Genomic DNA, 17,689 nt, shown 5'->3' with positions numbered 1-17,689 from the left:
TGTTTGCATGAAATTATTTTTGTAAAGTATCGATGAAAAAATTACCGTTTTCAATAACACATTGAATAAATTTGAAATTGATATGCATTCATAAAAAAATTGCATAAGACTTTTTCATCGAGGTTTTTTATTTCGAAATAAATAACCAAATTCAAGATAAAAAATTGAGTTTCTCTGATGCTTACTCCCAACGTTTATAACAATTCTCTTTTTAAAAAAAATAATTCAGTTTATTTTATCTATTTTCAGAAAGTACACACGTAATAATGCTTCGTAATTTTGTCTTGATTAATTATTTTATTCATCTTTCACTTTAAATATTTTCAAAATAATCAAATAATCAGCAGTATTTCTTTTTGGTTAGTGTATTTACAGCTCGCAAAGAGCTTTTTTTTATACATATAAAGTCGGGGTTCCGTCAGACGAGGTTCGATCATTTAGGCCGAAAAACTTTGATTACCACTGATGCAGAGCATTCTTGGGTGCTTTGTTATAATTTTCTACCAGGCCACTGCTTGTAGCATATCCCAGAGCTGATGATCGTGGGGACGATCCAAGACGATTTATGCATTCGCGTAATTTTTGATACAAAGTCGGTGTTCTGGTCGCTAGTGATCTATTTTTTAAATTTAATTTCATAACAGTCGTTGAACAGCCGACCCAATTTTGGGTTTACGACTATTAATGTTCAACTCTTGCCTTGTAATTTAAAACTCAATCCAGAAGACCAAGGAACTCCTGGATCAAGCATTGGGAGAAATTTTGCTTTCGTGGTCTTTTTAATGGAACTAATTGGTTAGCTTGACAACAAGGGAACTGTTCTCGATCATCTGTAGTATTCCAGTTCTCATAAAAATCTCCAAAAGAACCTTCAGCAGTTAGCGATCGTGAAAGGAATTGCTTCAAGCCAGCGGAAGTGTTGATCGAATATACCCAAAACATATTTATGTTTTCTGGCAGAAGGTGGACCAATGAGTCCTACAATGTCCACATTAACTATTTCAAATGGTACGCTTGAGTACGCCCTCTAGCGGAACCTGAAAATATCAGGCATTTATTTATTAAGTTTTCATATAGTTCTATCGTAATCATTGGCAAATTCGGATGCCATTTTCTTAGCAGTAAATAAGAAGCAAAATTTCCCTAAGGAATGGACAGAAGAACTTGAAAAAACTATCCAGATAATTGGTAAATCTTTCAGAAATTCACGCCAAACATTTGAAGAAAAAGTTCTCAATAATTTTTAACTTCTATTATCAACAAACTTGCAATATTAAATTTTTTTATCTTTTAAAATTAATAAGCCACAATAAAGAAGGGACGTTACAATGCTAAACGATACATTAAAGACGTCTCTAGAGTAACTGTATGACTGTTCATATGGAAATCGCAGGAATTCGTCTCATACAACAACGCCCCCTATAGTTCGTCGCAATAGCGAATATTATTTCACATCCTTAGCTAGCCGGGCCAAAAAAAAAATGAATAACATATTCTTTTTTTTTTATTCCCAAGTGACAGGTCAAGATAGTGTACGTTCTCTTTTGTTACCCTTTAGTTTTTTTTTCTCCTTCCTTGATATAACCCAATTTTACATTTCAGATACATATGGATATATATTAAATGGTTTATTTGGAATTTTGATAAAATAAAAGATATTTATAAAGCATTTTTCAATTGTTTACAAAAGCTTTTTTTAAATGATTGTATTTTATATAATACGTTCGAATTAATTGAAATGAGAGAATTTCATCCAATCACATTATAAAGTCCTGTTTATCTCATTATATTCGTGACGGCATTATATTTATACATAACATATGAGTTACCTCATTTTTAGAATAAATTTTGTGATATGCTAAATAAAGTAATGTGCTATCACAGTGTGGCGATTCCAGAAATATGTGGCCGAAAAAATATTGGTAAGAATGGTATATAGGTGTGTTCGCAATGCACATCTCTAAATCCAGCTTTTTTTACTGAATCAGTAATGTTTCTGTTCAAGAAGCATCCATCAAAGTAAATTGCCCACAGTGGTGTAGCAAACAGTTGGATAATGTAGTAGCTTGCTTGAGTTTTTGGAAAAGCAACATGCTCCATAAAAAGAAACTTGCCTCCCTGTGAAGAAATAAGTAAAAAATAAATAAATAGGTAAAAAATTATTTTCTACTAAATAACAATATTAACAAAAGACGAAAAGCTTTTCCGTTTTTAATAAATTATAAATTTCTGTTGTAAATTTTCCATACCATAATTCTCGTGGAATCGTAACCAACGGCCATTACGAGTTTCTTTTGCCATTTGGCAAAGTAGTGAGCAATAATTCCTATCCTACTTCGAAAGATTTAATTACTTCCGAAACATTGCTTATATATAATATTCGTTAGAAAGTGAGCCGTATTTGGAAGATCTTACTTTTAACGCAGAATCGGTGTGTCATGGTGTATTTCATAACCATAAATTATTAATATGCTAAATGTAATATTATTCACTCATTTTGACATAAATTAATACAAAATAATGGAAAAAGTATGAAAAATATATTTAATTTGTATGAAAAATTTCTGCATTAAAGGATTAAGGAAGAATGCATAACTTTCTTTCTGCTATTTGACCAAGTAGTGTACCTAAATGTCCATCCAGTATCGAAAGAGTTAATTACTTATGAAACGTTGCTTTATAGAGTTTCGCTAGGAAAGATAGGTGAGATTGTTGTCTCCTGGAAGGGTAAGAAGACGTATAGCTAGAAACTATAGACTAATTTCTCAATTAGTTTCTTTTTAGAATTGAATTTTCACCTTTCAATTTTAAGAGCTGAAAAATATCCCTATAAACTGTCGTTTCCAATGTAGCAAAATATTCATCATTCCCCTGTGCAACAATAAAAACTTCTTTTCAAAACGAAATAAGGATTAATCGTTATTGTGGCTAACCATATTTTTATTGCATGGAAAGTATTAGTTTCAATCTAACCTACTAATGTTTAGAAATTCTATAGATTATTACTCTGTACATTTATCATAATAATATCTCTATGATGTCTATATGATTTTAAAAAAAACTTTATCATCCTTGATTATCTAAAACCATTTTTCATTGCTGTCGGTATATTGTTATGAGCCAGAATGATCACGTGATAAGCTCTTTATTTAATGAAGATCCGGAAGTCTTTAGCTGTCATCAGCTGAAAATTAATTAAAAGTGATATCGTTAATTCTTCCTTAACAATATTTTTATTATCTTTAATTTTTTTAAAAAGACATTTAACTTACAATATTTGAAGTTATCTTTAAGTATTTTCGAAATATTTCATTTTTTTATTATCTTATTTTGACGTTTCAACTATTTTTTTTTTTTGATTTTTAGTAAAATGAAATATAATAATCCTAAAAATAAAGTTTATAAATTTCGTTACAATCATTTGATATTCTTTTACACTTTCTGGTAATTCATTTTCATGTACTTGTTGCAATATTATTTTCTGTTCTATTTAAATTTTTCATACTACTTACTAGGGAAAATTCAAAATAGTTGTTTGTTACATTTCATTATTTTATCAGGTAATCCTGCTTTAGTACTAGATTATAAATCTTATCTTTCTTGTATAAATACGATATATTGTATAATAAATTGAATAAATATAAAACTAATGGGAAAAACAAATTTTCAATCATGGTCAAACTTACTGCTTAATTACGTCGTTAAATTTATATATTATTATATTAATTCCTTAGAGTTAGTGATAGTTATTAAATGATTAAATCCTTAATGACTGTGCTCAAAGTATCGTAAGATGCGCTCAAAATTGTTGGGCTGTTTGGTAAACGAAATTATCAACAAATGATTCTGAACTCATCAAATATGTTATGAACATTGTGCACGGAACTCTGCCTCCGGCCACGTTGAGATTTAATCTCGTAAGAATCGGAAATTAAATTTATTGAAACCAAATCTCAAAATCTTTTCATTGAATAATTTTAATTTTGATGTATCAATCTGTTTAAAGAAATGATTACGGTTGAATGAAAATGGTTGTATCCTATTCTGTTTTAAAAAAAAGTCAACAAATAATCATTTCTTTTTCCATACTATTTTATTTTATATTTTATAACCATATTTGAAGAGCCGACTCAATTTCGGGATTATGACTACTGTTCTACTCCGTAGCCTGGTAATTTTGAACCCAATCCGGAAGACAAGGGAACTCCTGGATCAAGTATTGGGAGAAATTTGCCTTCGTGGAGGACTTTTTCATGGAACTAACCCGCATTTGCGTGACATGGAGAGGAAGACCACGAGAACCTCCCACGGTTAGCCAGGTGACAAAGGGACTCTAACATATGACCCGTCTACCACTGTGGAATTCGTATCGACTAGCCTTCTCTGGGATTCAAACCCGGATCACTTCATTGGAAAGCGAACGCTCTATCCCCTGAGCCATCATTTTCTATACCATATAAAATTCCACTAGTGCACTGCATGCGCATAATTCACTTAAATATTGCTATAATTTTGTATGATATCCGACACTTTCGTACAATATGCAAAGTAAAAAAGTGAACACCCTGAATGCCTTTTGATCTAATGATTTGATTTTCGAGAATCAAGTGCCAATATATAATTAATCGAGACCTTATAAACTTAAATATGCCAGTTAGAGCAGAGGATATTTTAAGCAATAAAAAAACAGACATAAAAACGTATTTTTCTGATAAATGTATGAACGTTTTTTTTTTAATGGATTCGAAATTTTGATCCTCAAAATATGGGAGATAGCCGCTAAATATGAACCCAACAGGTCAGGGATCGGTCAAAAGTTTAGTCTCCTTAATGTTAATTTTACTTTTTGTGTATTTCAAAATATCTCAAGAATTTTTTAATTGAATCAAAAAAGGTTTGTGCGCAATTAAAAAATTTGTTTAGTCAAAGACAATTCAATGCAAAAAATTATTTTTAAAATGATTTCTTTATTATTTCGTTCAATATAATCACACAAATTTCCAATTTTCGTGCAATTTTTATTTCAATTTAGAGAACAAAATTTTAAGTAGTAAATTACAAATATTTGAATAAAATCAGTTGTATAATTCTCTGAAAATCTCATTGTAAATATACGACATTTTTACAATTAGCTAACTCAGAAACTATTCGATTTAAGATTTCAAAAGTATATCGGTTCAAACTTGTTTGAGATATCGTAAAACGGTTCGTTTTTGTGATCGGAAAAAAAATCAAAAGCCAAGCTCGTTTTTCTACTTCGTAAGCTAAAATATAAAATTTAAGTACTAGTTCGGGAAAAATGTAACCATTAGATCGAAAGTTATTCAGGATATTCACTTTTTTTATTTTTCTCACTATATAGTATGCATGCCTTAATAGCTTTAACTTTGACAAATATTCTGAAAAAAGCATGCGATAAGATCAATTGCATATTGTCTTCAAATATATTTAAATACTTGAAATTTTAAATGTTTTAGAACTTTGTTTCTATTACGTGCTTTGATAAGATTGAGATCAGCTACTTTGTATTTTACGCGTCATTGCTTTTAACGCTATTGTTTCATTAATTATTGCAAATTTTTTAATTAGATGTCCTGTTCTGTTTATGTGAAATTCTATCATTCACGCTTCGTTCACTTTCAACATTAAATACACCCTACTTACATTGTTCGTTAAGTTTTCGTATTTCCATCGGAGTGAGGCGGGCGTTGACTCTTTATTTCAGTGCCAGTGCAATAATGAAGTTTATTATTATCTTATATGATAATATTTAATTGAGAGTAAAAACATTTAAAATTGAGCTGATATATCAGGTGATTGCAAAATTTCGGGAATCATATTTGAAATCAAAGAAAATACAACACATTTTTATGTAAAAAAAAAGAGTATTGATCAATAACATATTATCCACGTGGTTTTCTTTCGCTTTTCAATGTGTTGCATGTTTGTAACCCTTTGAGGTTGTATCTACAAAAGCTTTTTTTTACCAATCTAGTAGTTAGTTCGCAAAAACGATGAACCGTGCTGATTTTGTAGCACTAAACAATATTCTTCATCTAAGTCTATAAGGTTTAGAGTTATATAAAACTCAAAATAATACATTTGGTAAAATAAATAAAGAAATAAATAAAAAAATTAAGAGCCATAATGGTTTTCTTTTTGGAAAATCATTTCTTTATTATTTTGGTCTATCCAGATTCAAGATGTGGTAAACTTTACAGCACAGCAAAACAACGAGAACAAAGCACAAGTAAAGTTGCAGAAATAGAAATACACGGCTAGAAATTTCTCGAAAAAATGGTTAAATAACAATTTATCTCATTGTTTTACCATATTCAAACAAAACAGTCAAACAACCATAAATAAAATTGTATTCAGACTGTTAATTGAGAGAAAATTTCTTTATCGTCTGCTTTCAACTAATACTGTTAAACAACCAGAATTTTATCGCAGTAACTAATCCCACCTAATGAAGCCACTTAGTTCTTTGCAGAATAATACAAATGAGCAAAAAGAGCTAATCTGTCAGTCCTATAACAAACAGTACGGGGGTTCCAGTCCCAGCTTTGACACCCCAATATTTCCTCCTTTTCCTTCAACAAATAAAGAATTGCCACTGTCCTTTACTTCATTAGTTTGTAACGAATACGATACTCTCATTCACACACAGATGACAGCTAAATAAAGCTGTTAATGCCCAGTAAAATTTCTTTTTTACTGTTCTAAAATTATGATAGTTGTAAATGGTTAAAAACCGTAAAGTTTTGTATTCACTGTTTTTGAATCAGACAACTTGTAAACGGTTTCAAAACCAAAAAGATAAAAAATGTTCTTTAGCATAAACTTTACGGTTAATTGCATGGACCGACCACAACCGGTAACTTCAGAATAATTTTTGAAGGAAAATTCCAACTGTGTACTATATATAGTTTCAGTATTATAAACAAGAACCTTCTTCAGTGTCTAAATACAAACAATTAAACAATTTTGAGTTCAGACATTGATAAAGGTTTGTAATTACCGGACTAAAACTACATCATGTCCATTTCTGTACCTTTATTTATGCTTTGTTCTCGTTGTATTGTTTCATTCTTAACTTCGTTTAGCAAAATACTTATAGTAGTACGATACTTATGTTCAGGGTGATTCAGCTAAGCGTGTACAAACTTGTATTAAATATTAGCTTAATTTCATGTTTTCTAATAATTATTGTTAGTAATTCTATTCAAATAGGCTGAGAAACAGTTGATTAACTTAATGAATGCTGTACTAACTTAATGATTTCGGGACTAACTTAACAAACTCACCAGTTGGTCTCCACCAATAAAATCATTTCATTCAGCTATTTCATGACCTATTGGAATCTACAATCATTATTAGAAAACATGAAATTAAAATAATTCTGATAATAAAAAGTTCCAGTTCACGAACAACCAATTCAAGAAAAACATCTGTAGCTAAGTACTACTATGGCATTTCTGGTTATGCATGGGCATGTGCAACTCTCAATCCTTAACTCCCCTCCGAGTTTGTGATCGCTTAATTGAATCAGCCTGTATAAAATTGAATCATCCTGCATAAAAGCGAAACATCCTGTATAAAATTAAATCAGTCTGTATAAAATTAAATCAGCCTAAATAAAATTTAATCAGCTTGAATATTTAAAAAAAAATATTTTTAACGAATCTGAGTTCGTCAGCAGAATTAGTATTATCATTTCGCCTTTCAAATTATTTTTGCTGAAAGCAGAATGAATAATAATCCGAATCAAAAACATGAAGTGAATATGGAAAATTTACCCTTTTAACGATTTATGTATCGGCCGTATGTATATCTTAAAAATAAATAAATAAAGATGTTATCTGTATTAACCAAACATAGATATTTAGTTTAGATTTCAAAATTAAATCAGTTGAGTTGATTCAATATACTTTGTCACAATTATTTGTCGGTCGCATTCCTTTGCAGTCTCACCGGATATATAACAGTGCTCCCCCCTTTTTTTAACGCAATTCAAACCAGATTCGAATTTTCGCAATCACCTAATAGTACTTGGAATACTTACAGGTTTGAGAACTCTTTTTACTTCTTTCATAACAGAATCAACACTTGTTACAGAACATAGAACATGCGTAGAAACAACAACATCAAAAACACCACTCGGGACTTCTTTCATATCTTCCGCGTAGTTCACAACGATTCCATCCAAGTTCACATGAGGAAATTTTTTTCTATTTTTATCGAACAGTGTAGGAGGAGTCTTATCTAAGGCTGTCAGAGAAGAATTTTCAGGATAAAATTGCAAATTTGCACCACCCCCTACTCCAATTTCCAACATTTTTAACGGGACAGATTTGTTTCGCTTCGACAGATGTTCTTCTAAAAGCTTGAAAAGTTGCTTACGCATTGGTACAAACTTTGGTCCAAATCGTGGTCCGCATACTTTTAAGAAGATAAAAGTTAGCCACTTATCTTTGACTGTTTCGCTTATCAGCAATAAAACTAGAAACGGCAATAAGACAGAAAGTGATATCACCCACCAAATAGCTGTTAGAATCAAATAAATGAATATTTCCATTTTGCAAAGACTTAATCTGAAAAGAAAAAAAAATTAAAAGAATATTTAAGCCATACAAACATAAAATCTAGTTGGCACAAATTTCATAATAACGATACTAGTAATATTAATAAAAAAGTAAAGCTTTCCGTTGCATGGCCATGAAGATCAGGGGGAATAAGGCTCCACAAATTTCATAACCAAGGACATGATTACCCAAGTCAAAATTTATGATGGTTTTTCATTGATGGACCAACATAACCTTGATGGTAACCATCAATAATTCCATCATGAACCATTATATTTTTTGATGGTAACCAACATAAGTAGCCATCACTTCAATGTAGGAATTCGGACTGATTTATGATGGTCCAACGTAAGAATAGCAACTTGTTTTGATGGTTTGTTTAAGTTGAACCATCACGAATTTCCATCACAGTATGTTAGAAATCAAATGTTAGAACGATCATGAACCACCACCATCCCAATGCAGGAATTTGGATTGATTTACGATGGTCCAACATAAAAAAAAAACCCTAAATGTTCTAATGGTATATTCCTGAGAGCCAACAAGAATCCCCATTAAACCATCATGGAAATGTATTGTTGGAACCATCATGAACCTGTTGTTGATCCATGAGAGTCAAACTTCTTTTGATGGTTAACCATAACAGTATTAAAGTAGCATTTTCCATCATGGAATGATGGAAGTTTGTTGGCATATCCTAATTCATGAACACGTAATGGAAAATGTTAGATGATAGTGACCATCATGAATCCCACTGACCACCATAAACCATCAAAAATTTTTAATGGGACCATTAAGAATTTTGTCTTGCGTATGGTAAGATGCTCAGTATTAAGCCTAGACCAACTTTATATCCCAAACAAGCTGGTACCTCCCGATCTGAAGCTGGGTGAGCTTCACCCATTCCCAGAGGATCACACCCCAGTCCTTTGCAAAGACAGCTCGGTGCTTTTAACCATTGAGTCATCGCAATCCATGCTAACAACATAACTATTTCATAACTTGCAAGGTTATTTCTCCAAGAAAGGGACAATTTTTTTATTTGAAATATTTATAAGACTTTAAAAACGAATTTAGATTCTATCAACCTATCTCCTTGTTTTCTCTGCATGCATTTTTTTATGTGCAAGGTTTTCTTAATATACGATTTTAAATTCACTTTTCAAAATGAAGTTAAAAAAGAGCTTATATATTTAGTATTGGGAATTAATATTTAAGCGAAGAAATACGAAAACATCAAAATCTGCAAAATCACTAGAAACTATTGTATTGTAGGCAATCCACATACGTAACGCTATGTTCCCTTTCCGACTGGATACAGCACTCAAACTTTAATTTGATATCTGTGGCAAATAATAGAAAAAGTTTTTTTTTTCTATCTCTACAAACACATTTTAACGCCATATTATTACCAAATGGAATTAATGGTCAGAGTGGTCACATTTTAATGAGAGCTCTGTGGTGAATGCTACAGTAAAAAAATTTTCCTTCTTAATAATAATAATAATAATAATTGAAACATTTCTATTTTTTTCACACCTAAAACGAAACATATAGGGCTCTCCTCATGTCTTTTTTGAAAGAGGCAAAAATGGAATTATTTATTTTCTATTTTTTTTTATTTCGCCCCTACTTTTTAAGTTATTATTTTATTTTATTATTTATTAATGATGTTTGTGGAATAGTTTAAAATGTCAATAGCAATTATTTAAAATAACAATTAGAATTTGTGCAAATCTTTTCTCTTAATTATTTTTATTAAATTTTATTTTTGATTCCAAAATCAATAAATAAGTACCTGGGCCATAAGTTGCAATTTTTTTAATCACACCTATGTAAAACTTCATATTTGAAAGTTTCACTTATAGCGAAACAAACGAACACTGCTACACTTACTCTCTCTCTCTCTCTGCAATTTCATGTGCAATGTACTTCGAAATACATATTTTTGCGCAAGATAAGGCGATGTTTATAATCTAATACTTGGTTGTCAAGAACAAGAAATGCAAATGAAGTTAAATTTTTATCACCTTAAAAAATTTTGATTGAAGATAAGATTAAATCTAGCATTGCAATGAAGTACAAAAATCGACTTACCTCTATGAGTAAATGCTGTGAGTGATTTTTTTTAAAGAGATAAGGGATTTTATTTTCTAAACTGTTATCATTGCTTAAGCTTTCATCAAAACCGCTTTTCTATGTCTGAAAACGAAACGTATCAAGATGAGATATAAAGCGGATTGTTATAAGAATAAAACTATTTGTCGCCAAAACAAGCGCCAACGTAGCACAGCAGTCTCAAAAACAACTCATCGAGTAAGTAATCTCTAAGTTTCGTTATTCATTCAAAAGTATTTTTTATTTTATTTTTCGTACACTAGTCAAGTTGTTAAACTGATTTAATGATATCATTTTCTTCCACCTTGTTCTTGATGGCCATTGCTGGAGCCCGACTTAGCCTAATTGGGGCCCGGGGTAAAAACTTCTTTGCTCCCCCCCCCCTCTCTCTGCTTCAATACTTCAGTAATGAAAAACCGAACTTCATGGAAGTATTTAAATTTTTCACCTCATTATAGATAAGATAACAAGAAAATAGACTAGAACCTAAAATCGTCATAAAATCCCCCCCCCCTCTGCAATGGTCTGACGAATTATCGCTCTGTCTATTTTATTGATTTCTTGACAATTCTATTAATCTAGTTGAATGCATCATGCCGAATGTAGCTTTCTGATTGTCATCTAAATGCGAAAAACTCATATCCTTGCTGACATTAGGGCGGAATTCAGCTGAATTTTCGCAATTATGATGGCTCAATCAAGCCAATCAGAAGCCCGTATTTTTGTAAATATATCGCATTTCGCGACATGTAAAACTGCAGGCTTTTGCTTGGCGCCAAATGTGTTCATGTTAATTGCGAAAAATTAGCTGAATTGCGCCCTAGAAAGCAAAGCCATGGATTTGCGAAATATAGATTTTTTGTGTTCATACGATAGATTAAAGAAGAAGCTAACATAAAACTGACGGATTTTACACTGTACTGATATTTTGTTTAAGAAAAGTTCATCATTAAGGAAGGAAACTAAAATAAATCGTCTATTCGATTTGGGGGCCCCTTCTGACATGAGAGCCTGGGGCAACTGCCCCGTATGCCCCTGCCAGTCAGACTGTGTGGATACCAGAACATATATATACTTATTTCTACCTTAGGGCGTCTTCTTATACCTTAAAGGATTTTATAAATGTGAAATATGGTATTGGTATATGTCGGAAAGCTTGTTAAAAAAAGTTTTTTATACAAAGAATAACTCATTTCGAGGCATAATATTGATTATAATCTTGTTAAAGAATCTCGATTTCAATTATAATCGTAAATAGACACAGGGGCCCCATCAGGGGGGAAGGTGGGCGCACGATGCGCCCACTTAAGCTTGGGGGTGGATTTTTACACTAAATAAAACGAATAGTTTGGAGGGGGGATTTAGAATTTGCCCAAGAGCTTGAGGGGGATGGGGGCCGCTGAATAGACAAATCAGTTGTAACCATAACTGTTGCGTAACTTAGATATTTACTTTTACTTGTTTTTCAACATGTATTTGGTGTGAATCATTGTTGCAATGACTAGTTATAAAAAATTTAAATAACGCTGAGACCTCTCAACAATATGCATCAATGCATCAATAAATACAGAGGATCCGAAAAATATAGTGAAGTTAAAAAAAAATATATAGGATTTGGATGGTTGACCGCGTAAAGCTACTCACAGATGGTGCCAGGGGTAAAAATTCGTCGCCGGGTTACTACTTCCGATTGATTTTTACGCCTAAGCTTGAAAAAGCACGCCATTCAATACTATTATATTTGTAGTGTTTACCATATAACATGTTATTTTTACTTAAGTCTTAATGAAAAAAATAACAAATGAATTCGGAAGATTTTCCAGCATGCTATGATACTACCCAAAAAAATAGCAAACTAGGATATTTTACACAAATATAGCCATATAGGAGATAACACTCAAAACATGGCAAACATTACGTTTTATTTATGTTGTGATGTTAATTTTCTAGATTTTTTTTTACGGCTGGCGACTTATTAGAATTTATAAATTACAGAAAACTCTTATTAATGGTAAAATTTACGAGTAAATTTATGAACACAAATCACAATAACAAAACTTCCTAGGATGAAGCCTGTTCACACATTACCTCATAAGCATAAGCGGAGAGATACACCGGAAGTTTTCTAAATTTCTTCTTGTTTTAAGAAGCTTGTTATTGTTTGCATTCAGTTAACCACCCACACCCATTCACTTGAATTTTTTCGAGAGGCATTTGATCATACCATTTACAGCATTTGACGGTATTTTTTTGATCTGAGAAGTATTTCTCAAGCTGTTACCATTTAAAACAATTTTAATCTCATTTTCATATTACGATTGTAGCGCCATCTGTTAACTAAAATATTAAAATGTGTATGCCAAATTGGGGTATTTTTTACCTGGAGAATAAAAATGGGCGATAAAAGGATGGGGGGGTTTCCCCCCATTTCAGGGGTTGAGATTTTAGAAACGAGTTTGGTATCATTGAAAGCAACTCTTAAAAATATTCAATATTTGTCGTTTTAGATTCAGTGAGCAAATATCAAAATATTTAACAGTTTCCATGGATACTATTTTTCGGAGATACTATGAGGGAGGCTAGTGCAAACATTATTCTTTAATAAATTTGTCTAAAAGCTTATAAATCAATATATTGAACACATCTAGTATTTTTTTCTCGTTAAGATTTGAATGTTTATCTTCATTTTGAATGGTACATAAACAAATTATGATCGATACTTTTGTAAAAAAAAATTTAAGATGGTTTTTGTTCATACTAGCCTCATGTCAAGAGGCTAGTGTGGACGCTTAAGGCCAACTATTTATTCTTTTGTTGGTTATAAAATAAGTAAAATGAACGAAAATTATACTTATTTAAGTCTAAAGGTACTGTCTTGAGTAAATTTTCTCAATAATTTATGTAACATTTAATCTTAAAAAGTAATATCTATGGGGGGGGGGGATTATTTTCAGACATTTCACGTTGTATGCGCCAACGTTCATCTACCTATGGAGCAGAAAACGTCTTTCATCAGAAACAGCCACCTGTTGCCACTCAGTGGACGTCCAGTTGCAGTTCATTTGGCGTACAAATTCCAGTCTTTGCCGTCTATAAACTGCAGTCAGCATAGTTGCATTAACTAGACATCTGTTGCGTACAATGCAGAAACGCTAGTTGAACTGTTGTTAAGGAAACACTGTTGATAGCCCCTTGGTTTAGCTGGGAGATCATGTTCAAGGGTTGGACGTCTTTTCGCCCAAAATGTATATCAGCAGCCGTTGTCCACGTCTGTCATCTATGGCATGTGGTGTACCACATTTGCCACCACACTGATTTTGATTGTGCTATTTAGCCATGCACGGTACTCTATTTCTCTGCTGGCACGCTAACAGTTTACATGATTACGATTTACAAATTACATTCGGAAATACTTCCATCCTTAACTCGAAAAATAATGATCATGCCTTTTCGAACGCGGAATAAATTGCTTCGATTCTGCATAACGCCAATGATAGCAATGTTTTTCGATTCTTTCAAACGCTCTGCTGCAATGTGCGACCACCTGCTTTCTCTGGGTGGTTATTTCACGTTTACGTCGAAAGTAACTGGTCATATAAATGTGACTGGACAGTGTATAAACATTCAACTTTATTTATAAGGTTTTGATTTGATTGATTTGTTCATTTACGTCGCACTAGAGCTGCACAATGGGCTATTGGTGACGGTCTGGGAAATATCCCTGAGGATGGTCCGAAGACATGCCATCACAATTTTGATCCTCTGCAGAGGGGATGGCACCCCCGCTTCGGTAGCCCGACGACCTGCACGCGAAGTCGAGCACTTTACGGTAGAACAGTTTAACGAGGATCAATACCGCACACCCTCGGTCCCTACGCAGACTAATCCAAGTGGTCACACCTATGTAAATTTTTTTAATCACACCTATGTAAAACTTCATATTTGAAAGTTTCACTTATAGCGAAACAAACGAACACTGCTACACTTACTCTCTCTCTCTCTCTGCAATTTCATGTGCAATGTACTTCGAAATACATATTTTTGCGCAAGATAAGGCGATGTTTATAATCTAATACTTGGTTGTCAAGAACAAGAAATGCAAATGAAGTTAAATTTTTATCACCTTAAAAAATTTTGATTGAAGATAAGATTAAATCTAGCATTGCAATGAAGTACAAAAATCGACTTACCTCTATGAGTAAATGCTGTGAGTGATTTTTTTTAAAGAGATAAGGGATTTTATTTTCTAAACTGTTATCATTGCTTAAGCTTTCATCAAAACCGCTTTTCTATGTCTGAAAACGAAACGTATCAAGATGAGATATAAAGCGGATTGTTATAAGAATAAAACTATTTGTCGCCAAAACAAGCGCCAACGTAGCACAGCAGTCTCAAAAACAACTCATCGAGTAAGTAATCTCTAAGTTTCGTTATTCATTCAAAAGTATTTTTTATTTTATTTTTCGTACACTAGTCAAGTTGTTAAACTGATTTAATGATATCATTTTCTTCCACCTTGTTCTTGATGGCCATTGCTGGAGCCCGACTTAGCCTAATTGGGGCCCGGGGTAAAAACTTCTTTGCTCCCCCCCCCCTCTCTCTGCTTCAATACTTCAGTAATGAAAAACCGAACTTCATGGAAGTATTTAAATTTTTCACCTCATTATAGATAAGATAACAAGAAAATAGACTAGAACCTAAAATCGTCATAAAATCCCCCCCCCCCCTCTGCAATGGTCTGACGAATTATCGCTCTGTCTATTTTATTGATTTCTTGACAATTCTATTAATCTAGTTGAATGCATCATGCCGAATGTAGCTTTCTGATTGTCATCTAAATGCGAAAAACTCATATCCTTGCTGACATTAGGGCGGAATTCAGCTGAATTTTCGCAATTATGATGGCTCAATCAAGCCAATCAGAAGCCCGTATTTTTGTAAATATATCGCATTTCGCGACATGTAAAACTGCAGGCTTTTGCTTGGCGCCAAATGTGTTCATGTTAATTGCGAAAAATTAGCTGAATTGCGCCCTAGAAAGCAAAGCCATGGATTTGCGAAATATAGATTTTTTGTGTTCATACGATAGATTAAAGAAGAAGCTAACATAAAACTGACGGATTTTACACTGTACTGATATTTTGTTTAAGAAAAGTTCATCATTAAGGAAGGAAACTAAAATAAATCGTCTATTCGATTTGGGGGCCCCTTCTGACATGAGAGCCTGGGGCAACTGCCCCGTATGCCCCTGCCAGTCAGACTGTGTGGATACCAGAACATATATATACTTATTTCTACCTTAGGGCGTCTTCTTATACCTTAAAGGATTTTATAAATGTGAAATATGGTATTGGTATATGTCGGAAAGCTTGTTAAAAAAAGTTTTTTATACAAAGAATAACTCATTTCGAGGCATAATATTGATTATAATCTTGTTAAAGAATCTCGATTTCAATTATAATCGTAAATAGACACAGGGGCCCCATCAGGGGGGAAGGTGGGCGCACGATGCGCCCACTTAAGCTTGGGGGTGGATTTTTACACTAAATAAAACGAATAGTTTGGAGGGGGGATTTAGAATTTGCCCAAGAGCTTGAGGGGGATGGGGGCCGCTGAATAGACAAATCAGTTGTAACCATAACTGTTGCGTAACTTAGATATTTACTTTTACTTGTTTTTCAACATGTATTTGGTGTGAATCATTGTTGCAATGACTAGTTATAAAAAATTTAAATAACGCTGAGACCTCTCAACAATATGCATCAATGCATCAATAAATACAGAGGATCCGAAAAATATAGTGAAGTTAAAAAAAAATATATAGGATTTGGATGGTTGACCGCGTAAAGCTACTCACAGATGGTGCCAGGGGTAAAAATTCGTCGCCGGGTTACTACTTCCGATTGATTTTTACGCCTAAGCTTGAAAAAGCACGCCATTCAATACTATTATATTTGTAGTGTTTACCATATAACATGTTATTTTTACTTAAGTCTTAATGAAAAAAATAACAAATGAATTCGGAAGATTTTCCAGCATGCTATGATACTACCCAAAAAAATAGCAAACTAGGATATTTTACACAAATATAGCCATATAGGAGATAACACTCAAAACATGGCAAACATTACGTTTTATTTATGTTGTGATGTTAATTTTCTAGATTTTTTTTTACGGCTGGCGACTTATTAGAATTTATAAATTACAGAAAACTCTTATTAATGGTAAAATTTACGAGTAAATTTATGAACACAAATCACAATAACAAAACTTCCTAGGATGAAGCCTGTTCACACATTACCTCATAAGCATAAGCGGAGAGATACACCGGAAGTTTTCTAAATTTCTTCTTGTTTTAAGAAGCTTGTTATTGTTTGCATTCAGTTAACCACCCACACCCATTCACTTGAATTTTTTCGAGAGGCATTTGATCATACCATTTACAGCATTTGACGGTATTTTTTTGATCTGAGAAGTATTTCTCAAGCTGTTACCATTTAAAACAATTTTAATCTCACTTTCATATTACGATTGTAGCGCCATCTGTTAACTAAAATATTAAAATGTGTATGCCAAATTGGGGTATTTTTTACCTGGAGAATAAAAATGGGCGATAAAAGGATGGGGGGGTTTCCCCCCATTTCAGGGGTTGAGATTTTAGAAACGAGTTTGGTATCATTGAAAGCAACTCTTAAAAATATTCAATATTTGTCGTTTTAGATTCAGTGAGCAAATATCAAAATATTTAACAGTTTCCATGGATACTATTTTTCGGAGATACTATGAGGGAGGCTAGTGCAAACATTATTCTTTAATAAATTTGTCTAAAAGCTTATAAATCAATATATTGAACACATCTAGTATTTTTTTCTCGTTAAGATTTGAATGTTTATCTTCATTTTGAATGGTACATAAACAAATTATGATCGATACTTTTGTAAAAAAAAATTTAAGATGGTTTTTGTTCATACTAGCCTCATGTCAAG

General features: G+C 32.5%; 2 protein-coding genes across 3 annotated transcripts in view; one reads left to right on the top strand and one right to left on the bottom strand.

The window, feature by feature from the left end:
* Positions 1-277: 277 nt before the first annotated feature.
* LOC107445176 (thiol S-methyltransferase TMT1A) lies at positions 278-10,838 on the bottom strand. 2 transcript variants are annotated; one of them, XM_043047423.3, is made up of 3 exons: positions 10,683-10,838; positions 8,066-8,594; positions 278-2,118 (listed from the first exon to the last, which is right to left on the bottom strand). In XM_043047423.3, exons 2-3 carry the CDS (start codon positions 8,576-8,578, stop codon positions 1,879-1,881), a joined length of 753 nt encoding a protein of 250 aa, XP_042903357.2. In that variant the 5' UTR covers positions 8,579-8,594; positions 10,683-10,838; the 3' UTR covers positions 278-1,878. The 2 variants fall into 2 exon arrangements, with proteins under 2 accessions (XP_042903357.2, XP_042903358.2); XM_043047424.3 differs by lacking the exon at positions 10,683-10,838 and adding an exon at positions 10,384-10,536.
* A 4,138-nt stretch (positions 10,839-14,976) lies between these two features.
* Positions 14,977-17,689, top strand: part of LOC107445174 (uncharacterized) — an 81,329-nt gene continuing 78,616 nt past the window's right edge. The window contains exon 1 of the mRNA XM_087165519.1: positions 14,977-15,112. The gene's annotated coding sequence lies outside the window, so the exon portion shown is untranslated. The remainder of the gene's footprint in view (positions 15,113-17,689) is intronic.

The sequence above is a fragment of the Parasteatoda tepidariorum genome, chromosome 6, assembly GCF_982258835.1.
Source record: "Parasteatoda tepidariorum strain Cologne lab strain chromosome 6, Ptep-v5.0, whole genome shotgun sequence".
Classification (NCBI taxonomy): Eukaryota; Metazoa; Arthropoda; class Arachnida; order Araneae; family Theridiidae; genus Parasteatoda; species Parasteatoda tepidariorum.
This window is presented reverse-complemented; position numbering and strand designations above follow the sequence as displayed.